This window comes from Etheostoma cragini, chromosome 4, assembly GCF_013103735.1.
Source record: "Etheostoma cragini isolate CJK2018 chromosome 4, CSU_Ecrag_1.0, whole genome shotgun sequence".
Classification (NCBI taxonomy): Eukaryota; Metazoa; Chordata; class Actinopteri; order Perciformes; family Percidae; genus Etheostoma; species Etheostoma cragini.
In genome coordinates, this window is record NC_048410.1 from 5,115,281 (window position 1) to 5,141,213 (window position 25,933).

Here is a 25,933-nt window from a genome sequence, read left to right on the forward strand (position 1 = left end):
TTTTATGAAGTACGGGTATTCTAAGCAAGGCTCTGAGAAAACGTCTGTGTTATAATCCAGGGATTTGAATAATCAGGTTGAAGATAATGGGCTGGGCCGGGCTGGGCATAAATAGAGAGCATCCACTCATCCTCCCAGTGCTGAACTTAATGAACTTTTAATTGATGCGGTTTTTGCAAGTCCTTTTGTCATGCAACAGAAACAAGCCTCTCTGCTGATGGGCCTGTTTTCCCGACCGGCTTCAGATTGGTTTACAGCACGCCCTAAGTACCATGTAGTTAGTTTCATGTGTCATATAAAATCTGCCCAGGCACAACGACGCCTGCAACTAAAACCTTAAGTGCATCCACAGGAATCACTCACCGGCTTTGCACTTCCGTCTTAAGGAAGCAGGAGAAATTCAATCACTGCCGTCTTGACACACCAAAGACGAGGCACGTGTTCCTGCTTTTACTTGTCTCAAAGAACAATCTGGCAAGAAAGGCTGGGATTTCTGTTTGTCTGAACAACATCCCTGATATGACCAGAGCCTAAGTCACTCAATCTGTCAGGCTGTGTTGTTTCCCAGCGCACAAACCGTGATGCAAAGATGAAGATATACCCCTGTGAGCCAGGTCATCTTTATTCAATGATTTTCTTATTTAAATGATATGTGGCTGATCTGTATCTGACACAAATTCCCAGTACAGTGCTGCATCAGCTTTGTAAGGGAGAGCATCCTCACAAAGCGCTTGGCCCACTTTACTTCCCAACAACCATCAGTAACCACAGCTCGGGGACTGTAACACAGCAATCTGTTAAGTAGATAAATAATCAGATTTGGCACAGCATTCACATCTCTCTCGCCTTTCATTTGTCTTACACCAGAAAAAAAAAAGATAATTAAATCATTTAGGGTAAACCATGCAGTGGTAAAGAGAAGACAAACGGAAGGGATCAAGTGTAGGGCCTAGACAGTTAAAAACGGGGAGGGCGGCGGCTATGAATGGAAGATTGAGGGGGAGGACACAAGGGAATACATTAGTACCAATGGAGAGGTAGAGTGTTGTGACTGGCTTTACACACATTATGGCCAGACTCTGACCTGGCATGGTGGACATCAATCTTCCCATGTTTTGCTGAGATATTGAGTCCATCAGCACACAATGCCATCGATCATGACTTGTTTATGGCCCAAAGCATCTCATCAAAAGAAGTGAACTAGAAAACAAGTGCCCAGCCGCTGTCTGAGTCATCTGTATTTCTGTCTACGCATTGACACAATGCAACACCTTTTGCTCCCGCTCTATAGACACTTTAATGTACCTTCTCCTATAAAGGAAGCTGATGACGTGGTTTTCCAAGTCACTGTTACAGGATCATTAGAGGGTATCTTTCTGGAAGGCTGCCTGACAATAAAAACATCTTACCGACCTGTCCTGGGTGCAAATCCAATGTAACGCTACGCAGCTGCGGAACAGTTTTCCTTTTTTTTTTTTTTTTTTTTACATTTTCTCCAATGGGACCAAACCCCATGAATCCTACACTTGTCTCCTATTACACTAATGTAGCTCATTTGGTTTAAATTCTGTAATTTACTACTGTTTAGCCATCCAACGTTGAAAAGGGCTCTTCTGCTGCCAGCCCCTTACAGTGCTTTGTGCTCACTGATTCCCACCACACTCCACATTCCAATTTCTTATTAATACAGAATTAACCAACAACCCTGCTCTCAAGAATTGAAAAAGGATCTCTTTAAATTAAAAACCAGCGTTACCTTCACCAGTACACACATTTCCTTGTTAAAAACTCATTATTAATAGGTCTTCCGCCATCTATTTATTAGCTGTATCAAAACAGAGGTCTTAATGTGAATGCATTATTCATAATTGAATTTAAAAAGGAAATATGAAAATATGAAGAAGAAAAAAAGCTGCTAACCACATTCATGAATGCTTGACTGCTTCCTAATTGCAGTGCAATTATCACATTTTATGAACAATGTGAACTTCTAAGCAAGTAATTATAAAACAAGAAAACCTGTGACGACCTTTAAAATTTCCTACTTGAGGTACGTCTTTACTAACATGGATACAAATGAGATTTTAATCTGGACATTGGCTTGTTTAATCCTGCAAATTTGGCACACAATGGTTAGATTACTTTTTGTTTTAACTAATTCATTTTTACATCCAGTTTTTAAATCATAGCAGATGGATGATTGGCTAAAAATGCAACATGTCGTTCTCTCGCTCTCTCTCTCTCTCTCTCTCTCTCTCTCTCTCTCTCTCTCTCTCTCTCTCTCTCTCTCTCTCTCTCTCTCTCTCTCTCTCTCTCTCTCTCTCTCTCTTTCTCTCTCTCTCTCTTTTTTTCTCTCTTTCTACACACACATATATATATATCTATAATGTTGCATATATACATTTACACACATATAAATACACACACACACACACACACACGGTATAAATGAGATTTTAGTGGTTGGAGTTATTCCCACATGACAACACAACCGTGTGGTGTAATGAATCTCGAGGAGGAGAAGCTTGGAGGAGAAGCAGCAGCATTGTGCTCACGAGCCACCAGAAGCACAGGTGGTAGCGATATAGGCCAGTCCCCCAGGCTCTTGTAGCTGAAAGTTGTGTGTCTTGTATAGTGCCTGTGTCCATATGGCTGCTGCTTGTTCTCTTAGCAGACACTGCTTCCACACAGGCCGCTTTCTCTCAGCGCTGATTGTGGTTAGATGTGCTTCCACTCCTCTTGCCATATGGAAGATGTTGTAAAGTTTGTTTTTCAGAAACGTTCCTGATATTTAGACAGATTTTAGGAAGCTATACGCTCCCCATAGATGTGGTGCTTGTCAGCCCCCGGTGACATGTATTGGTCAGTAGATAAATTGATACCAGGCAGGGATGTTTACAGTTTCTGCATGGTGTGAAAGTGCCTGGTGCATTCGGGGAGCGTTTCATGTTGTGGTGCACACTCCACCAGGTGGGCTCTGAAACATAATGCAGCAGGCAGTGCCAGGAAAAGCAGCCACTGAGGCAGCCCCCTAGTAGTCTTGATCAAAGTGAATTGCAACATGGCTCAGTGATACTAATTACCTATTGATTTGGTTGTGCTTTCACAACATGAGTCCCTTCTTTTAAGAGGAGAGCAAGCATAGATCACACATGTACACTAATTCCACACAGAACAAGGTTCATATATCAAGTCGAAGTCAAGGTTTTCATGTGGAAACTACATACAGTACACACAGGGAGGTGCTAACCAGGCATCAGCTTAACAATAGAATCCATCTTCTGTGACCCTTCGTCACGTTATGTGACCAGAGGCCTGCAACTGTGTTTGTATTCTATAAAACTTAAAACAAAAGTTTTTATTAACAGCTGTGTCTCTTCCTCTTGTGATTTTTTCTTTTAGATCAACACTAGAAGAGCATTCCCCACACAGTCACCCTCTCTATGGTCACGGTGTTTGCAAGTGGCCTGGATGTGAAGCGGTGTTTGATGATTTCCATTCATTCCTTAAGTAAGTAAAAGTCATAGTGGGAACTATGTTTCCATCACAGTTTGTTTGTCCTCTTGTGATCGGTGGATTACATGTTTTGTGACCCCCGGCGATCAGAGGCACTACAGGTGCAGCTGGTTGTTATTCCTGAGTATGGGTGCCTGGGTTGGCCCTCTCTTGACAAGGGTACTGTGGCGGGGTTGCATTCTGAGAACGGCATGGGCCTCTAATTTCTGTGATAAGCGCAGTTCCCATGGTGACTGGGGCCGTTTTTCCCAAACAAACAACGGTAGGATGTTTATCTGTGGCAGCCCACACTTAGGGCGCACTGCATGTATGCCCTTGTCACTGGACAGGGGGATTGGTGTGTGTGTGTGTGTGTGTGTGTGTGTGTGTGTGTGTGTGTGTGTGTGTGTGTGTGTGTGTGTGTGTGTGTGTGTGTGTGTTTGCCATGCTCAGCTCTTTCTGTCTTTCTCTCAGTGCTTTATTTGTTTTTCCCCTCTCCTTTCTCAGGCTCCTAGTTCTTTGACTTGTGTTTTAGTTTACAGTGTTGCTTGTTTTATTGAAGGCCCACAACTCATCCCTGTGTTAAAGGTCCCATGGTATGAAACTTTTACTTAATGCATAAAAAAAAAAAATCTCCCTATCGTTCCCCAGTGGCTAGAAATGGCGATAGGTGTATAACGAGTCCTGTGTATCCTGCTCTGCCTTTGAGAAAATGAAAGCTCAGATGGACCAATCTGGAATCTTTGGTTACTTTCCCTTTCTCTGATTTGCCTGCCCAGAGTATTTGGCCCGCCCATGAGAAAGGAAGAGACCTCATGGCTTTCAAACGTGCCAGATAGAGTTGATAAAGGCCACACCCCCACCCTCCACCTTGCCCCACCCCTCTCTCCTCCTCAAAAGCTACAGACTCAGAAATGGCACGTCCTAAGGAAAGCTCATTGTGGGACTGTGTTTAGTGGCTGTAATTCTGCACCAAGGCTACATTTTGGGAAAGAGACTTCAGATACAGTATTAGGGGACCACTGAGTATCCAAAAAGCACCATGTCATGGGACCTTTAAAATCAACCATGTGTACTGCACTTGAAGGGCTCCAGTTAAGTCAGCATCACCTGTGTAACAGGTTTGACCCTTTCCAGCCTGACAAGGGCCTTTTGTTTTGCATCATGTTTCCCAGTCTAAGTCAGACTGCTGGTTTACTAGTCAACCCTGTGTGCAGTGCGCTCTCAGTAATCCATCACATAACAGCGCCATGGTTACGGAGAGGATGAAAACATCTGCATTGTGTGGCAGCAGATCAATGGCTCACTGTCACCCCGGATTAGTCGCACTTTAAACAAGATATGACACAATTCCATTATCCTAAAACAAGCACTCAGCGAACACACAGTTTCCTCACAGACGGAGAAAAAGGTGCTGCAGAGAGACGCCTCACGGGCAGCTGAAAGTTTTGACTGTCTTTGTCAACATTTTGAATCCTCTTCATCGTTTATTTAAATCCAGTTAGAGAGCAGTTGGCTTCAGAAAAGTGTAATGCTAAATTGTTTTATAGTAAAGTAAAATTTCTTTGCAAAGGAAAAAAAGGCAGTTATGTATTTTTATTTTTGTTTAATAAACATGCTGTGACACATATCACACACATAGACGCATATTTCAACTTTGGGAGCGCCCTCTTCAATCCATCACTTTATTGTATTCTGACGGTGCCTCACCCTTTGTTTAGAGAAGAGAGGGGAATTAAATTCCGTGCGCCCGGTAGAGCTCTGCCTTGAAAAGTCTCTAAGTGCACTCTGCTATGTTTTTACAAGTGTTTTTATCATGGCAACATCTTGTTTACTTTAATTGCCTGCTCAAACTGCTTGGAACATGTTAAGAAAACATTTGGGGAGAGTCTCCACAAAGCTGCCTTTGTTTTTAACAGCAGGCAAGGGTGCGAGCCGCTCACCAAGGTGTTAACTCTCAAACCCTTAAGCACTTCCACATGAAATCCAGCAACTGATACTGCTGGCCCCCAAAAACAATATCAAAAATAAATACAAAGAATAATAGTCTTCAAAGGTTTGGAGAAATGGTACATAAGAATGTGTTGTCATGTTTCTCAGGTGTGTGTGTGTGTTTCTGTTTGCTTGCATGTATATGTGTGTATGTGTGGCTGTTTGTGTGTGTGTGTGTGTGTGTGTGTGTGTGTGTGTGTGTGTGTGTGTGTGTGAGTGTGTGAGTGAGTGTGTGTGTGTAGTCAGAGGAACACAGTGTGCTGTGTACCAGAGAGAAAGAAAGGTGAGGAGGACTCTAACGTCAACCAGATTTCTGCTCCACTTGCCAACAGCAACAACTGACACAGAACTGAATGTTTTTTTTAAACTGTGTGTGTATTTATTTTATCTTTTAAAGAAAACATTACATACCTACACGCACTATCTTGATAAATACAGAGCACCAAATCCCTGTTCCTGTTTTTGGGTCCAGCACACAGAAGGGCGGGGTTAGGTTCATAGCAGAGCCTGGTGTTTTTTATGAGGGGGTCAAGACCTTTCTCTTCAGTGTCCAGTCAAAGGTCAGAGCCTGTAAAACACTGTAGTGCCCTCTAGTGCTGCACTGTCTCTCTGTTGAAACCACTAAAACTCATTTTGCAAGTTATGTTGCCTTGTACCACGGCAAACCATGCAGACAAGTGAAAAAACACAAATAAGCCAAACATAAATTGTGTAAAATAGGGAATAATATCAGTGTTTTAAATGCTGCCGTACTCCTGTATGAAAAGTATGAACTTAAAATTGACAATTATAATACAAGAAATCATTAGAAATCTTCTTTTTGAATGCATTTTAAACGTATATCCTATTGTAAAGATTTGTGCATTTAATTATAAATTCCGCGCAACAGCGAAGAGGATAAGGACCATAGAGACAGCCTTAAGCTCTGGGTATAGTTTATATAATTAGAAATTCTAGAGGAAAAAAAAAATACATAGGAAAACCAACTAATATGTTAAAAGCCCACTGTTACAGGAATGTCTATTTAACTTGTTTTATTGTGGCAATTTACATTAGGGACTGTCATCCTGCCAGAGAGCTTTTAAAAGTGGCTTCATTTGAAGTCCAGAAAGTGACACATGCCAGCGTTCATAGCCTCTCTCGATGTCAATTCCCCGTATCCCGTGCTCCCGTGTCCAGACACTCCTCTCAAGGCTGCATTAGGGCCATTTGAATATTTCATTTCCTATTAATTATGCACTGTGACTCTCCATGTCATTAGAAGAAATAAAGTGGAATGTAACAAAGGATGAAAAGAAGCAGGGCGCATGTCTCCTATGAAAAGAGAAATTCCAAAGCTGCTCACGTAGGCCACCCTTCATTGAAAATTCAGCTTGTGCCAGTTAAATTGAAGTTGAAACGCCTTTACCTATTATTTTCTTCTTTGAAATTTAGTAAGATGTCCTGAAATGTTTACCAGTTTCATTTTCAGGCCTACTTAATTAAATGGGCATTTATTTGACTCAAACAAATGGAAAGCCCCTGAAGAAGTCTAAATTGATTTCAGGAAAAGGGGATATTACCCACGCTTTCTTTGAATATGCCTTTTTAATTTATTTTTTTGCAACAATAATTAACTTCAAGTGCTGAATGTATATCACAGACATTTTGAAAAATGTATTATCAAAACACAATAGGAGGACCTGAAGGGGGAAAAAGACCACACTTCCCATAAAGATTTAAATCATTCACTTCAAGGTTGAAAATACCGCAGCTGAACAGAAACCTTCACATTTCAAGCAGAGCACTATCAATTTTCCCTCCCTTCACATGTGTCTGTTTTCTGAGTGTCTGTGTGGTGTTTAATGCACAAATGTGTTGTCTGTACGTAAAGCAATGGCTTCAAATTTATTAGGCTATCATACCGCCAGCGCTGCCACTGTGCCTGTACAGGTTGACTCTGGCTATTTTTGATTTGCAGTAAATGACAGAAAAAGTGCATTTGAAAAGGCGGGCGCGTCACACACCTCTCTCCCATCTGCTGGCGCCACTGTGTGCACACAGACATGCCTGGTGACAGTGACCTACATGGTCACTGAAGATGTGATATAATTTATGATATATATAATATATTGGATCCATTAGCGAGCATAATGAAGTAGTGAAATGAAAGGGTATTTGTGAAATCAGTTCAAACATCCTGCTCGGATTATGATTAAATGATTAATGAAATGCCCCTGCATAAGCATTTTCAAACAGTAATTCATGCGGTGGCTGATAAAATTCCTCCAATCATATTCCCTTCACTCGTGAACCTTATCTCCTCCATTTTATATAAATCACAGGAAAAAAACCCTGTCTGCTACCCAGCGAGCTACTTATTTAGATTAGTTATAAACGTGCAGGAAAAGAGAACATCTTCCCTGTAAAAAATAATCATGCATAATTATATCCATAATTCAAGTTTGTGACAGATTCCATCTTCTCGTCCTGTTGTCCTCTACGTTTCAATCTGGCTTTATTTGAGTTCACTTAATTACACAATTAACGGAAAACACACCAAAAAAGGGGCACATCCGACCAACAAGGCAAGAAGAAACTAGAATGAGAAGAAATGGCGTTAAGGCACTGGTGCATTATGTAGTAAAGGAGTTCAGCCTCAAATTCTTAAATGATTGCTCTTATCTCTGAGCCTTAGTTGGAGCAGACAGGACTGCCATCAAATATAAGTGTCATTCTCATATGTTAAGAAGTATGTATTTCTGCTGGTTCTGCAGACATTGTATGTGTAGGTTTTAGGCCCATGTTAAAGCTCTGAGTAATATTGACCTACGTGTTGCCACACATTTGCAATGCTGTGTGCTTTACTCATTGAGCACATTGCCTCATTAAACCAGACATCTTTTGTTTCTTACATCTAAAAAGCTGCAGAAGTTGAAAGTCAAACTGACATCAGTGTTTTTTTGTGTGTTCTCTGTTTTTTGTTTTCCAGGCATCTTAACAATGAGCACGCCCTGGATGACAGGAGCACGGCCCAGTGTCGGGTGCAAATGCAGGTCGTACAACAGCTGGAGCTGCAGGTATTGTCTCTCAGTTTGTTTTGGCCCAAATATTTATGTGTCTTCTTCTCCTGACACTTCCTCGGTGTCTGCCGAAACCCCTCCGCGTCAGTCCGATATCAACCACGGGGTCACTCTAAAGGAGGCAGCAGAGTGAAATAATTTTGCACATTTGCAAGTAACCAGTCATTAAAAGTGTGTTATGTATGCATGACAGCCAGGAAAAGATATATGAAGGGCCCGGGGCTAAGTAGAGAAGATAATTACATTTTGAATTGTACTGGGTTTTAAAGTTATTTATGACTTTTAACTGTTTGGCACCAACAATAAAACACTTGGGCAGCATAGTGTGGATAAGCGCCCAATGTTGAGTGACAGAAAGGTTACTGGAGCCCCCGCAGAAGATGTTTGATAAGTAGTGGGTTTAATACGATTTACCCTATGTGTAATCTTTAATTGTCTTTTTCTGCAAGAGAGAAAAATCTGCAAGTCTGCATTAAGAATGCACTTATGGAAAAGTACTTGGTTAACTGTCATTCCATTAGGAGGTCACTGTAATGGCATATGTGCGTCTGTGTGCAAATGAACACTATGATAATGTAGGCTTGCACTTATTTATAAGGATTACAGTGGGAAATAAAACCAACCATCCCATTGAACTGTGTTTTTATTAATTAGCTGCTGCTACAGTTGTAAAGTAAATATAGCAAACATCAGATTTAATGCATTCCAGATTTTATGCAGCATTCACTTGTGGTTCACATTTTAGCCACAAAATACCCCCAAATTACTGATAATGAGTATAGAACAGTTGTGGTTTACTGGATGTTAACCTTAAACAATGAGAGTTGAGTTGCTTAAATATTACACCACACCATTGTCCTGTTATTTCCACTCTGGTGGTGTATTATCCAGAGGGATGGAGCAAAGCTTTATCAGACACGGACTTCCTCTACATGCAGCCTATCACCATCATTTATGCTGGCAGCTAAGACAGCGCTGAGTTTCAGACAGGTAGAAAGGCCCTGGTTATTGGCAATGAGACGAAATATGTATTAACCTTGAATTGAAGACAGTAGTTAGGTTGCATGGAGTGCAGAGATATTGACAGCTTCCTAAAGCATTTTAAAAACAAATTATTAGACAGTCCCAGGACAAAAAAGGATTCATTTGTATAAACATTGCCTTTTCTGCAAAAGGGATGTGTGGAATTAATTAAAGATTTTTTATTTATTTTTTCACAAAAAATCTAATATGTTCTCTTTCCCCATTACAGCTATCGAAAGACAAAGAGCGTCTGCAAGCTATGATGACGCACCTACATGTCAAGTCCACGGAGCCCAAAGCCACCCCCCAGCCGGTGAGCAACGACCGAGTCATACGTCTCTTTCTTGTCCCTCCCCCATCCTTTTGTATGTCTTAATTGGCACACATGTATTCATTAATCCCTTCCTCCATCTTCGTATTTATCTGCTAAATAAAAACAGCTGTTCTCTTGAGGGAGGCAGTAAATATTGTTTGGACCACATCTGCTGACATCCGAGATTCAATTTGGTGTCTGTGATGAACTGGATGCACACACTGTTACAGCTCCAGACAACTAGTGCCTGTTTGGGCAGACAGGAAAGATGAGAAAGCACAGGGAAATAGAAATACAGCAATAATAACAGACTATATTTTATAAATAGGTCAAATATGTTGTTTATTTTAAGAGCTTTTAGCAGCAAAGTTGTGAAATGCTTCATGCCAGATAACATTAAATAATAACAATTTACTAAAATACCAACAACAAATCCATCCATGTAGAAAAATGGGAAAAAAGGACTGAATGAAACAATATCGTGTGGTAAAACAATTGAAGCGACATATTAAAATTTAGAGCCCGACTGATAAGACCGATACATATACAAAAATGTGGTTATTTAAAAATCTGAAATGCCAATATATCAGCCAATATATATATATATATATTTTTTAAATCCAGAAACGTGTTGCAAAACATGAACAGATTTCCCGAATGTTAGTTATTTGTAGTTTTTCATGAGTTCTGACTAAAATGATAATTTGTTTTGTTGTCACAACAGAACAGAGGAACGTCAAAATATATTAAAGTTCTGATAAATAAAATATATAAAAATAAAAACTTAAGATATGAAACTTTAAGTCCTTTGAACCAAAACACATTAACAAAAATAAATCAATGTTGCCAACGGGGACGTTGTAGAGCGTCCTCTGGTGGACAAACTCTGCAATGTCAACGCTCACAACATGGTTGACAGTCCGTTTTTATTTTTTAAATATTCATTTATCAGAATCATTTATTTGTCCTAAATGATTAATTTGTCATAAATGATTTTGAATGAATATTAAAAAAATATATATATTTAATTGGTTGGCTCTATTAAAATTGTAGTATTTCATGTAGGGGCTGAAAATAAGATATTATTGATTGATAAGTAGAGATAAAAGAAATGGGTTACCTATGTTGAAAGAAACATAAGTCTATTCTATGTTGTGTCAATTTATGATAAAGGTGGTAGCAGCACCTGCTGATTTTGATTTTAATATAGATTTTTCCATGATAACAGGTGGTTTGCTGAGGACATTTGTGGTTTAACAAATTGTCTATCTTTAAAAGTAATTAGTAAAATTACATTAACTCTAATCTTATGCCGAGATTTAATTTAGTTTTAGATTAAGTTGACTGTTTTTATCGTGATTAGGTTGTAGTCTTAAATTAAATGTTGCTTAAGGTTAAGTTTGGCAACAAAATAGATACCAGAGTGAAGAATAAACAAAAAATGTAAATCTTGCAGGATGAGAAAAGAAACAAATGTCTTACTGGTGATTAACCAAAAAATTCTGTAGGTGAACAACTGAAACTTTGAGTAAATGTACAAGCAGATCAATTTTTTATCTTCTTGACACATTCCAGACATCAAGCTTATCACTCTTAATATATGCCCTGCTTAATCCCTATCCTATAGGGGCAAGGGCTTAACATATGGCATTTAAGTGGCTGTGCTATTTTGTCATGTTTAAGAAAGGGCCTCGCCACCATATTTCAGTCTGTATGAGTTCATTCAGTGATCATTTCACAGCAAGAATCTGAAATCATGCTCACACAGATGCACAGTATGCATGCAGGAGTCTCGTCTGTCAGCACGCTGTGCGGCTTGGATCATTTATTTAGAGAGTCAGAGAGGTGGCTATTGACGTACCAACATAAACTGCCTGGAGATGTCAAGCGACAATAGACTGTCTGTTAAAGCTGCGTGTGTCACACACACTGATCGTGTAGATTAGAGTGCATATTGAGGGCTCTGACACAGGGACATTTGTATATGAAAAGTGGTAGGAGCGGCAGATAGCATCTTGAGTTCACTACCGCTCCTCTCTCCCCAGGGCCTGTGAGAATGGCTGTGTCAGAGCTCAGTGGTAACGCTCTCAAGGGGGCAAGCTGGGATTTTTATTCAAATAAATAGACTCCTATTCTCCAGCGCCACTTTGCCTGCTGTGAGCTGCTAGGAAATGCTAGGATAAATATGTCTAGCTTTGGCTGGATGAGTGGGGGACTAACACAGGTCAGGGCCCATGGCCCCACTGAGGTTAATGATAGTGTATTATCAGAGGTGTCCACCAAAAAAAAATCTCCTTTGAGGAAATGCAGAATGAGAGTATTCTCAGAGTTGACTGGCGATACAGCTACTCTGAAGAAACAATTGTGTGCTTCCAGTAATTGCTAGTTCTGCTTTTCTACCGTTCTTTGCTGTTGCATTTAATAAAGGCGTGTATAAGTAGCCAACTGTCGTAGCTAAGTAGCTGGTTTACATTTAGTTATAATTAAAGACAAACTGATACTGTGCATGCACAACGTCAAATGAATAGGATTCATTTTATTCTTCAGAGGTGGATGGGAGCGGGGGAAGAGCAAAACAAAATGTGCCATATTAGCAATGCGTGTTTCTGTGTTTATGCCCGTGTGCGTGCGTGCGTGTTTGTGTGTTTCTATTTGCCTGTGTGTGTGTTTGTGGGTGTGGGTGGGTGTCTGTACTTGGTGTCACTAAGCATTCTTGTCAGAAATCTGACCTTTTACGCTATACATAATTAAGGAGGAACTTTTTGTTTATTTTCTTTAGCAGCTTGCCGAGTCAAAGCCAGTATAATTAGATCACCAATTACCATTTAATTAATTTCAGTCTGAAGTCTCATTTTGTCTAGGCACTGGAGTGAGCCCAAATGGTGAGGCAAACAAAGGCAAGGCTATTACCAGCCTGTCTGGCCTATTGTTGAAGCCTCTCTGTGTTTATGGCCAGGGAATATGGATGAAACATGAAACAAAGCCTGCTAATCCACAGGAAGAGAAGTCAACACCGCAGCCCCATTCTATTGATAGCCTTGTGTCAGAAACCCACAAACGCAAGTGTGATTTATTTTGTTCATGATTTAGAATAACACATCTTCAGCTAACGTTGGTGAGGATGTAGTCTACATTTATGGATCCCAGCAGTAATCCAAATTATTTGGGCAGAGTCTGCCAAAAAGCCATAGTTCAGCATCCAAAACATAAATAGACATTGTGAGGAGTTGGACACATGTCTGTTTAAGTGGGAGAATAAGAAAACAGAAATGCCGATCATTTTATTTAGAGCAATTTGCAATGTATAATAAGGTCTATTTTGTTTTGCAAAAATACAATAACAAATGAAACAAAACAACAATATTGTTAAGACGGTTTCACGTCAACACTAAAATCTGGGGATGGCAATCTTGGATTTCTCATGTCTTAATTATTCCTGTTCCTGAAATGGTTGTATTTGTAATAGAATGTAATATATGTGGTGGCTGAAAAGGATCTGTGTTGCTGTGTACAGTCACTTGTCTTTTCACTTTCACCTGTTATCAAATGACTTGTAATCCCTCGTAATCATCAAATGATTTCAAAGATGAGATGTGTCTTCCCAACCCTGTCTCCTTTTTTCTAGCTCTCTGTATTTCTCTCTCTGTATTTTCTTTGCTTTCTTTTTCTCACAGTCCAGAGTCATGTTTAATTTGGATATTGGCCTCCTTCGGCAAATTAGCAATTAGAACAATTTTGCGGGAATATGTATATGTGTCATTAGTTTTCCTGCCAATTAATAGCTGGAGCAGGGGGTCAGGCTAGAATTTTCCACTTGACTGCTGCTCCAGTATGGAGACTCGGCACTTGGCTCAGAGCCGCCAGAGCTGCTGGAAGCAATGCTATACCTTTGGAGCACTTGCCATAATTAGTTTACCTTGTAGCCATTATTACTTAAATCCCTCCTCCTCCTCCTCCTTAGTCCATCCAAACCATCCGCACTCACAGACTTCATTGGTAAAAACCAAATATTCTCTGCATGACGCTGTCCGTGGAAATACTGTGATGCCACCTTTACCACTGCCGTCGTGGCTCTGATGATGGAGGTGAGTCAGATACAGTAGTTAATCATCCGATCACCTCCATAAGCAGCTCCTAATTAGAGTCCTCACAATACAATTTCAGCTTGTAATTAGCCCAGATTGGCTTCTTCCTCTGGCTGCCTTATTAGCGGGGCTGCTCAGCGGTAGGTGAGAATCAAACTGTCATTTTTCCGAGCTGTTTGGGCCGCCCATCTTCCCTTCTCAGCTCAACCCTCACTGGTTACCACGGACCCACAGTGGGTAGATAAGGTGGGGGCTGCTGTCCAAACAGGACAAGAGGGACAAAAGATTAAACAAAGGCGGTGAAACAGAAAGCTGGAATAAGGACTGACACGGCAGCAAGGGAGAGGGAGGAAGAAGAGAGCAGAGCGTAAAGAATAGAGGAGGTTGGGAGTGGAGGTGCGGGGCTCCGGGGTTGTTTTCCAAACATTTAGCGCACGTTCATGGATCATCGCAGGGCCGGCCTGCAATTAGAGAGGAGATGTGCATTGCCAATGAGGCGTCTGAGACACAGAAGTAATTAGGGAACTAACTGTGCTCCTGTCTGTCTCCCTGTGTTATTTCTTTGGTCATGATCGGGTTCTCAGCTCAACCTGGTGTCCAACGTCACATTGTCCAAATCGGCCCCCGAGGCCTCTCCTCCTCTGAGCCTGCCCCGGACCCCCACCACCCCCACAGCACCTCTAACACCCCTGTCCCAGACCCACTCCGTCATCACAGCCAACAGCCTCCACAGCGTGGGCCCTATGCGACGACGCTACTCCGAAAAATACAACATGCCCATCTCTCCAGGTACTGCAGGATGAACACGCATATTCACATGTATGAATAAACCCATGAAATATTTCCCGTTCAATAACGCACATAACACGCAAACCACACATACTGTGTCTGTATATACTGTACACACAACCTTGTAATCAGGCTAATATTTGTGCCACTGATTACTGTTGACACCTGATCATTTTATTCCATAGTGACACCGTTTGTATTTGTTCCCTGTGTGTAGATCTCAGTCAGAACAAAGAGTTTTACATGAATGCAGATGTTAGACCGCCGTTCACGTATGCCTCACTAATAAGACAGGTAAGGACTTTGCTTGTGCTTTTTAAAGTGTCGACATTTTTCACACTTTCCAGTCATAGCAAGAAATACAGCAGATATGCACTCAGCTATTTGGAAAGCCACAAACTGCATTTCTTCGACTTATTTCTCTGTTCCTTCCTTGTTAAATTTTCAAATGCAATTTAGACAGAGCCGCAGATTAACCATCTTCAAATGAGTGCAAGAATGCGTACGGGATTCAAAAAAGAGCCACATATGACAATTGCATTTGATTAAGCATTTCAGTGGCTGTGATTATTACCAAATTCATTTCACACAACAGTAGGGATGAACCTGTTTTAAGATGGCCAGTCAATTATCGCTGGGCCGCAGTAATCTGGGATCTCAGGAATTAATCTGAGCCGGCCATAATTGCTGCCCTGTAATCTGCCTGAGAAATGTTTTCGCTTGCCCTTCATTTACACCCACAAAAGAAAATATATTCAAATCTGCCATTTTGGATAAGAAATGCAGAAGACTTTTATAAACAGAGTAAGCAGTACACTTTGCATGGACTGTTTCTTTGCTGTTTTTCTGTGTTTTTCTCAAGAGAACACACAAACCTGTATGCCTGTTGTGAATTATTGATCACTTTGTGATGGGAGCAAAATTGTAAATGTTTGTTTCTGTCACTGTTCCTCATCCAGGCAATTCTTGAATCTCCAGAAAAGCAGCTAACACTAAACGAAATCTACAACTGGTTCACACGAATGTTTGCATATTTTAGACGCAACGCAGCGACGTGGAAGGTAATTTTGCTGTTGGTCTATTCTTCTTTAAAGCATCACCAGAGGAGAAGGAGACATTGTGTTGATGTTGGGGAGAATTAAATAATAGTCGGGCATACAAACTTTGTAAATTAACTTTTACCCAAACACATAACAATGCTCCACTTATTCTGTCCAACTGAACCACCCTTTAAACAAACATGTGAACCACATAGAAAAACCAAGGACTATGTGCATTCTTGTAAAAAAGAAAAGAGAGAGAAAGAGAGGTGAGGAGAGTGGAAAAATGAGTTTTCCTCTTATATGCGGGTATGTTCTGTTGGTGGGTGGCATTAGTTCAACATAGCCGTGCTCTGCCAGTGACTCCTGGCTGAGCCCCTTGCACCCACTTCAGTAGGGAACACTCTGTTTTCAACCAGGCCACAAACACACCACACACACAACAAAAACAAAACATTTTACTGAAGATTACTGAAGTCAGAGAAACTTGTATTTGAATGAGGAAGACAGTGATGAAGCACTGAAAGCACACACACACACACACACACACACACACACACACACACACACACACACACACACACAGACACACACTATCAGCACCATGCTCTACCCTTGTCCTCCGTCCTCCATCATCTCTTACTGACAGTCCTTCCATAGGGGCACATTGGTGTCATAACCACTGGATTCCACAACTCTCTCTTCAGACACACACTTAGTATATACACGTGCACTCAGCATATCTTCTGCAATAACAAAGGGATGATATATGCAGGTCTGCTTTCATGCCTAAATGATTTGGATTGGACGCTGGATTTAACTTTTAATAGGTCTTTTATTCTCACAATGTAATGGGGAAATGACCAGAACCTTCTCTAGTCAGTGCAAATATGATAAATAGTAGTTTTTGGTTTCTATATCTTACGGATCAGTAAGAACACTTTTATGAATTTTAAGAAAAAAATGATGGCACTAACTATATTGCCATGGAAACCAATAAATAGTTGTGTGTTGTTTAAGTCAAATGAAATTTCAGGGCCATTTACTGCCAGTAACAATCTGGTTTATGTATTGTTTTCATTCAGGTTTCATCCAGTGCCTGTCCAAATATTTCTTCTTTGATATGAGATTTTTCTTTCCCCATGCAGAGATGTTTACTGTTCTGATAGCAACCTTTTCTTTCTCTCTTTGTTTTTACACCAACTGCAGAATGCAGTCCGGCATAATCTTAGTCTTCACAAGTGTTTTGTGCGAGTAGAAAACGTAAAAGGGGCTGTGTGGACAGTCGACGAAATAGAGTTCCAAAAGAGACGGCCTCAAAAGATCAGTGGGTAGGTTTGGCCTTTTTGAGCCGTGACCAGCATCTGTCTCACCTTTTACTGATGGGAAGAAGATCCTACTGCTGCTGCTGCTCCATCTCATTGTCTGTGTGCCATAACCTCCGAAGTCCCTGCTTGCTTTGGTGTGCCTCATAGCCCACGATGGCTTATTCTCATTGTGATCCTCACCCTCTCCTCCCTGTGTCTGTATGTCTGTCTGTGTGCCCGTCTTCTGTCTGTCCTGTTGATCACTGCATCTGCACCTGGCTGTCTCCCCCTTCCCCGCTGGTTTGCTTTCCCAGGGTGCCATTCGCACCAACCTTTCCCTGCATAAGTGCTTTGTGAGAGTAGAGGATGAGTTTGGGTCCTTTTGGACTGTTGATGATGAGGAGTTTAAACGCGGCCGCCACATACAGCGAGGCCGTCCTCGGAAATACGCCGCTGATGAGAACTTTGATGAGCTGCTCGTACAGTAAGCACTTCCGCCTGCCCTGCAAACTCCAGAGTCCCAGCCCCACCTGCATGCTCCCCCCTCAGTGTTGTCATCATGCTTTTTGTGTTGAGTGTCATGCATCATGCTTTCACAGGATCTGCCTCTATCCACTTATTCTTTCTTCTCAAAGTGTTAAAGATAGTTGTGTGGTGTTGTCAAGTGATTGAACACCTTAGAATTATAGCCACATTACTACACCAGTAAATGTATTTAGTTCTTATACAAAGTGCATTGATTTCTTTTTATGAAATAAGATACTGTAGCTAAGGAATGCGTGAGACATGTCTGTGTGGTTCTAATTTAATTTTTCTTTTTGCAGTAGTCCAGCCTTAGTGAAGAACATTCAGACCAGCTTGGGCTATGGTCCGACTCTCTCTGCTGCCTTCCAGGTAAAAAAATAAAGTGACCTCATCTTTAGCTGTCTTACTCAGAACTTTTAAAGACTGTAAATAACAAAAGTCTCTCTCCATCTCACACGGCCAGTCACCTACTCCTTGTTTTTAAGAGGATGTACTGGTGTGAAAAGAGTGATGGGCAACTGAGAAAGTGCTGACAACCCTCTTCCGTTTCACAATGTAATGCTTCGGGCTTTGCTTTTCAGGCTTCAATGGCAGAAAACAACATACCTCTATACACTACTGCTTCTATTGGAAGTCCCACCCTCCACTCCCTGGCTAACGCCATCCGTGAGGAGATGAATGGAGCGATGGACCATGGAAACAGCAACGGCAGTGACAGCAGCCCGGGACGCTCGCCCCTGCTAGCTATGTGAGTGGCACACACACTTTCTATCTCCACCACAGTCTGTGTAAGAAAAGAGAAGAGAGGAAAACGAGTTTCAGATGCTTATTCCACTGAGACTGAAACACTCTAAATAGATTTAGACAGAAAACTATTTAAATTCCCACCCAATGTGCTCCAAAATGACCCAATTCATGGCATTAGATGAAACAGAAACAATGAGGACAATAAATAAAGCGAAGAGAGATGATATTGGAGTGGTGTGCGAGGTCATGGCCAGAGCTGTGGCTGGCCACCCTGCAGAAAAAGGAAACTCCACCTTTTCGAAGGAAGAAAAGACCGGAGCCTCTCTGTTATTTTAACAGCGGGTTTATGAACTCTACTTATGTGTCCTGCTGTCCGTCTGAGTCCCGCCATAATCAGCATTCCAATTTGTTTAAATATTTACAAAATGCCAGAACGCAGAGTGACAAAGCTGTTGTTCACCGACACGGTGAAACATGAACTGCATTCAGAAACCCCTCTGAGCTGCTGAAAAGAAAAACAACACAAAAGCATAATTAGTCTGGAGGACATCATCCAAGATTCTCATGTAGGAAAGTTGCGGTCGGCCTGGAAACCGCAGCTCCCCGTTCACTTATTATATAGGAGTGTCTGCTAAGTTGTTTGAAGCCTAAAATAATACAGCACACGCTGCATCGTTTCCAGATGTGGGGGCAGACCACCGACTCGGGGATGGCCTCCTGAAATGTCTGAGCTTGGGGGAAATTCTGCCTGAAAACAAAAAAGGTGCAATAATGAGCTCCTGGCCAAATGGAGGAAAGTGCCATCCCTAATCACTGTGAACATAGCTCTGAGCATGGCTGTGGAACAGGAAAGGCAGAGACAGGATGGGTGTGCTGGCCTAAAGGCAGCCTGCTTCTCCCTCTGCCCCTCTGCTTCTATCTTTAGGCTGATGGAGCTCAAAAACTCCTTCTCCATAATTATGTCTATAAGCTTTATGCAAGCACAAAAGGAACAAAATCTGTTTTCTTTTGCTTTTAAAGAAGTTTATTACCTTATTAACAAAACATACCCAGTATGTCTTGCCTTCAGATTGAGCATTAAATGTAACATACCACAGCACCATCACTTGAAGTCTTCTCTTGCTCAGAGATTAAGAAATAAACTAATGTGAATGATATATCCCTGTGTTACCACAATGCTTTGGCTTACACTGTTCAACATACAAGTTCATCACCACTGTTCAATTGTAACAACATGTGTTTTCCACATGTGCCATTGTGCTGCTGGTTGACAGGACGCAGCGTTTTAACACTGCAAAGAAACCAGAGCACTTCTCTTTAAACAGCCAGATGAGAATCAGGTATCCAGAGAAGTCTAATTATAGGCAAAGTGTAGAATCAGCATGCAGTTCAATAGCATAATAATAACAATTTCATGTTTGCCCTGCAGCCACAGAGTCCGACCTGAGGCAATGGCACTTGTGGAGTTACTTTGATGTAAAAATGATAGAAAAGCTGACTTTACTTTTTCCCCTTTTTTAAATTCACACACAAATATGTTAGTTCATTAGCATATGAGTTTTTCCATCACAATAGTTGCAAACCACACAAGACCTCCTGGTGTGAATAAATCCAATGCGGGCTTTGGTGATGAACAATGTGGCAGTTGTCCCTTGTTGTTGTAGCAAATGAGCCCGGTGCCTCATCCTGACACCGCTCCACCTCCGTTACAGCAGCCTGGCACCGCGGCGGGTTAGAGCGGCATGTCCCTTGCAGCTCCTCATAATGCTTTTCTTTTTTTCTCCTCCTTTCCGCCACAGCCAGGCGTCCTCTCTCCCTCTGCTTTATTCCTGCTCTGTTTCTGTAATGAGAAATTTGGCAGATCTCATCTCTTTAGTGGCTCTTTTGCCCAGGCTGTGAGCTGGGGGGGGGGGGGGGGGGGGGGGGGGGGGGGGGGGGCTCATGTTTTTGCCTTGTTTACAAGTGACAGCGTTATTATTCTCATAAGGGCTCTGTTTCTTATCACAGTGTTGTGCCGAATGCGCCGCTGCTGCTCTCCTCGCGCGCTTCTCCTGCCAGCGCTTTTCTTCCCTTATTGACACTTGCTTGAAAATATGCATTAAGTCTGGAGTTTAAAGCATGTACGGCAGTGTCTGGTCGCTGTGTTTGCTTGAAGTTGATTAATGATAGAAGCCGGTTCGGGGTCGTCCTCTGGAGACCCGCCTCGCAGGTTGTGCATGTTAACGAGCAGGAGGGGGAACACACAGCGCGCCGCTGATCCTCCGCCACCAGGAGGCTGACAACGGCAGCCCACTCGCTCTGCAGAGTACATTCTCTCCTCTCCTCGTCTCATGTTGTTAATCTTCCTCATTTATCAATTCTAAGTGAATACCCTGTTGTCGGTTGCCATGAAAATAAAAAGCCTGCAGCTTTGCCGGGATTGGAATACCTCAAAAGAAAGCTGAAATTATCATCAGCACCAGTGTGGCCCCCACTCACAGTCTCATTGAAGCCAGACATTTGTTTTTGTTCCCCTGTTTCTTTCTTCATAAACAGAATCAGCACAGGGCTGTATCGTTGTGTCCCCGCGTGTGTGAAAGGTTATAAAAAAAAAGAAAAGTTTTTAAGTTAAGGAAAGCAGAACTGGAGCAATATTCTTTCTCTCTTCTCCTCCTCCAGGCATCACATCAGCGTTAAGGAGGAACCACTGGACCCCGAAGACCATGAAGGGCCCCTCTCCCTGGTAACGACTGCCAATCATAGTCCAGATTTCGATCACCACAGAGATTACGATGACGACCAGGGCCACGACGACATGCTGTAAGGCTAGCGCCGCCCCTCGCCCGGCCTCAGAGGCAGAGGCAGTCTGGGTCATCTGGGAGACAGAAACGCTTCGCAGATAACAAACACTGAACTGCAGTCTCAGCCACTGATGACAGCTCTCAAATGTCTCCGAGTTAACTTTTTAGTGCCATTACAATACCTAGCAAGAACACAAACACAAAAACACAGAATACGCCCCCGCATGAGGGATTTTTTTTCTTTCTCTCTTTCTACTTTTGATTTAAGTAAAGCTTAAAAAGTGAAACTTCATTTCTACTCATGTGCGGGATGGACTTGTTCGGTACGGCGGCGACGTGCTCATGGTCAAGAGACCCTCGCCGTGAAGCCAGGACGGACTGCACTCAGCGGACTGCAAGAGGGGTTGTGTCTCTCCCCAACCCACCCCCTGCTCTCTCTCTCCCTTCCTGACTCTTTCAGACACACACATCTGATCACAAGCTCAAGAGCGAGAGAGAGAATGACTGACGTTTAATTCACACCGGGTGTGTGTGTGAGAATGCAGCAAGTGCAGACTTTTGTACATTGTCACTGCCTTCAACACTTCTCATTGGTTTGATTCCATCTAAGGTGGGAAGGATGTTGTTTTTTGTTTGGGTGTATTTTTTGTCAGGGGGGTGAGAGGTTATAAACTATCAACCTTTGTGTCTTTTCCATTCAATGCTGTTTTTGAAGTTGCATCTTTTTTTTTTTTTAGACCTCATGCCCATACTGTGGAGATTCTGTGTGGTCAGCACTTGATGATGAATGTTTATGATTTCCTTTCATGTTGTTCTTTTAAACACACACATGAAGCAGAATTTCCCATACCAAGTAGTTTTTTTTTTTTTACTTCTGTCATTTACTCTACAATCTTCAAAAGAAGAGTCACCACGCTGACGTGTAGCCCGCCCCTCACCCCTTCGTTCCTCCCCTCCCCCTTTTGCTCATGAAGTCCATTGGCAATGCACTACTCGTAATGAAGGCTCTCTCCACGCATCAATGAAGTTTAATTTAAGATGCGAATGAATGACAGAGAAATCATGCATGTTATGATTTATCCTTATGAAATTATACTTCAAAACAGTCCCTCACGGCAGAGCATGTTGAGCTGCAACAGAATTTCTGATCGCTTATAAGCTCCGGGTTTTTTAAAGCGAAATGAAAATGTCAGGTGTGTGCCAGAGAGATAATGATTTAGACCAACTAATTGTAATTCCTGAACACAACTGTCATTGTTAATCAAACGTGTCTGCTTTTTCCACGCTGTAATTTCATTCAGTGCTTCAAGATAAACGTGCATTCCCTGTAGTGTTATTTGTATCACGCGCATGACCAGTTTTAAGTTTTAGTGAGTGTTAAAAATTGCACACCGCATGAACCGCTCCTCTTTCTTTCATCAAGGGTAAAAATCCCTAGACTTGCAATAAGACCTAATTATTGCACATTCCAGCATTTGACAGTCATCATAAAGGGCAAACTCATACAGTACATGCCATTTAAGGAATGTGGATACCTCGATGTTCAATGTCACCCAAAAAGCCAATAGTTGTAGTCCAAGTGGAATCCACATGTAGTCCAGCTTTGGTCGAGAGTAAAATTTAACAGAGACCATGAAATCCAAGACTGCAATCAACCACTTTTTATTAATTTCTTTTAATTTATTAATCATATTATTTTATGTTTTATTTGGCTTTTTTCTTTAGTTTTTGATGTGTTTAAATATCTTGTTCTGTGACTACCAAAGATAAATTACAAAGTAAATGTTGTTTGTGCCATGCAATAGCAGATAAGGCCAAATAATATCTCCTCCATTCTCTTCCATTGGACAATCTCAGCAGATTGAGCCGATGGCAGATCGAATCGAAGGAAGTGCTCCTCAAACTGGTGTTTTCATTCATTTTTATAAAAACCAAAGGGGGTGTATCGAACAGGACAGCTGCAGTAATGTTTGCAGTGACCAAAACCGAAAGGGAGGTGCTGACAGTCTGACTACACGATGACCAAATTAGGGAAACTTTATGTCTTTGGGCCAGTGAGTGGAAAAGGGAGCTATTTTGTCAGGAGCAGATATGAACATAAAGGGTATGTAGATTAAGTCAATGAGGAAAAAAATATACTGGTAAATGGGAAAAAAAGCTTTGCAGAGAACAATGTAAAACGGATTTTATACTTCAACTGGACCACATCAATTCAATGTTTCTCTTCTTTTATTGCTTATTCATTTGTATCCTTTAAAAATGATTGTATGCCACTCTTTAGGGGTTTTAGCGTTATTTGGAAAGACTTTATGATTGTGTTTAGTTTCTGTCAGTTTATTACTTTTTATATTAAAAAACACTCCTGTCAACTAATAAGCTGGGTACAAGGTACTTTATGGCAGTTATTGTTACTATTATGCTATTTTTAAGTTCACCGCTTATTAACTAAAAAGGAAAAGGGCAATCTGTGGTTTCCAGAAGTTGTATTTGATATCCAGGCAGCTGTGGGATGGGTCAGTCACAACCAGGCTAAGATCGTGAGAATAGGGGCGAGCTCATCCACAAACCCCCAGTCATTTGGCTGCTTTGTTTGGTATTGAAAACGGAGGAAAAGCGCTGGTAGATTAGAACATTCTCATCATGTGTAGCTCGACATTACTAAAGATAACAGCATGAGAAAACCGTTTGTACGCATACCTCAGTTCAAACCTATAGGGAATGATTCAATTAAATGAGAAGAAAATAAACAAACATTTCACTCAGTTGCACTTAGTTGTATGTCTTGCATGTGTAGTCTGATACTGTAGAGAGAAAACTACAAAAAAATGGAAAAAAAATGAAATTAGAGCTTGTTTTTATTAAAGGTGTCAACCTTTTTTTGCCAAACCAATCCAAACCTCAGTCCTTTTGTTCATGGAAACATCACCCAGCTGTGTGTGGCACCATTCATCCTGTCAAGGTCTGTTCTCTGATGTACTGATAGGTTGTTTTAAGAGCCGTTCCAATATTAGGTTGTACATACATGTCGCTATAGCCTTTTGTCTTTTTCCTGTCTTTTTCTCTCCTTTTTTAAAGATCAAAAATGCATTTGTGTTATGATGTTTGCTTTATTGCGACTGCTTTGTATTATCTATGAAATAGCTATGAGAAAAAAACTGCTGTATGTATTGGAATAGCAAACTGTGCTGCAAATGTATTTTACTTAGTAATCCTTGCTTTAAAAAAAAAAAAAAAAAAATCACATCATCCACGCAGACATGGGTGAGCTGGGCAGGGGCAGGCCAGGGGGGGAGATTATCCCCGATTTTGGATTTTAAACTGTAAAATAGAAAACAGACTTTTCTCTGTTATCATTGACCTAAGCATTTTGTACAGATTTTTCCCTCTTTGTGTTAAGCTGTTTTTGATACTTCCTTTTGATGGTCCAACCACTGCCTTCTGTGGCTGTATGTTAAAGATTACTGCTCTGAGAAAAGGGCAGACAGGTATATTTCCTGCACAAGGCGGAGATATCTTGCATGACTAATCCCAGGGTCACAGAGATGGGGAGGAGGGGAGGGGGGATACGTTTTAAGTGGTCAGTAATAATATAAGGGTGTATCAATCTATTGATATTTTATATGAAATTAATAAGAAAAAAGAAAAAAATATGCAGTGCCAAGATGTAAAGACTATTGTTAAATGATGTTTTTATTGTTTGAAAAGTTCATTTCACTCACACATCCAAGATGTGTGCTCATCCATGTAGGTAAAACACACATTTTGTTTGGCATCAAGATATTTATATTTTTTATCTCAAGGGTCATTGTAAATGAGTCAAACCAAGCACAGCAGGCAGGTCAAAGGTTAGGCGCTGCTGGAGACTAACGTCCTGGACACTGGCCGTGTGGCATCAGATCCCCCAAGCATCACACACTGGCACCTGAGCTAAAAATGCCATTGTTTCATCCATCACCAAACATCCAGCCCGCTTTTATTCCATCCCCCTCTTTCTTCCTCTCTCACACCAGACTTTGGTTTTCTGCAGATGGAGGGGGAGAGAGGGAGGGAGAGAAGGGATCTGAGGGGGTAGCCCAGGAGCTGTCACGGTGCTCTCATGCTGCAGCAGCTTTTCTTTTTCTTACTCTTTCTTTTTTCTTTGAAGATGTATTCTGTAGTTTCTTTTTCCAGTTTTTTTTTATAGAGAAATATTAATGCTCATCACTTCCGTCAGTCTGTAACCTCCTCATCATTCCTCGTCTGTCTGATGCAGACCAATCTGTTGTAGTCAGTGGCGATGACTGACGTGAGCATTCTAAACATGCAATAAAATGCTGGTTGTTCGGATCGTTTGCTCCAAGTCTCTCTGTGTTGTATGGGTTCCTGTACAGTGTGGCAACACAGAGCTGCACATTCCTACTGTATCCCTTGAACTCTAGTTCAGAATGCAGAATTAAGTAGTCATCTTAATATGAATACATATACTTTTTATTTTGACTAGCACATGAAAGATGCACTTTTTGCTGCACTCATAAGGCTTTATAATGCAAAACACAGGCTTTGTGTTTAGCAGCCATCTACTGTGAAGTAATACAACGCATCAAAAGTTAAGAGATACATTTTTTGATTGACACAAACTCATTTTACCAGATATTTTATAAAGAGCATGAATAAACCCCATGTCATTTTGGCCTGTAGAACTGTTTGATACAGACCTGTGTTTGTCATCTGCAGCAGGACTCTCATCTCAGCCTCAACATTAAATTATATCGTAATTAAAAAGAGACAGTTAAACT

General features: G+C 41.3%; 1 protein-coding gene across 11 annotated transcripts in view; it reads left to right on the forward strand.

Annotated features, from left to right (window-relative positions):
• The window catches only part of foxp1b (forkhead box P1b), a 163,212-nt gene extending 137,728 nt beyond the window's left edge, over positions 1 to 25,484 (forward strand). For 6 of the 11 annotated variants that reach the window (XM_034870729.1, XM_034870728.1, XM_034870732.1 and 3 more), the window contains 10 exons: positions 3,403 to 3,510; positions 8,459 to 8,546; positions 9,802 to 9,885; positions 14,555 to 14,759; positions 14,977 to 15,053; positions 15,719 to 15,820; positions 17,009 to 17,130; positions 17,931 to 18,000; positions 18,213 to 18,379; positions 21,037 to 21,181. In XM_034870729.1, coding sequence (XP_034726620.1) covers positions 3,403 to 3,510; positions 8,459 to 8,546; positions 9,802 to 9,885; positions 14,555 to 14,759; positions 14,977 to 15,053; positions 15,719 to 15,820; positions 17,009 to 17,130; positions 17,931 to 18,000; positions 18,213 to 18,379; positions 21,037 to 21,181 — 1,168 coding nt within the window. Of the gene's footprint in view, positions 1 to 3,402; positions 3,511 to 8,458; positions 8,547 to 9,801; positions 9,886 to 14,554; positions 14,760 to 14,976; positions 15,054 to 15,718; positions 15,821 to 17,008; positions 17,131 to 17,930; positions 18,001 to 18,212; positions 18,380 to 21,036 lie in introns of all 11 variants that reach the window. The other 5 variants (XM_034870730.1, XM_034870735.1, XM_034870734.1 and 2 more) reach the window with 1 other exon arrangement.
• Positions 25,485 to 25,933: the final 449 nt, after the last annotated feature.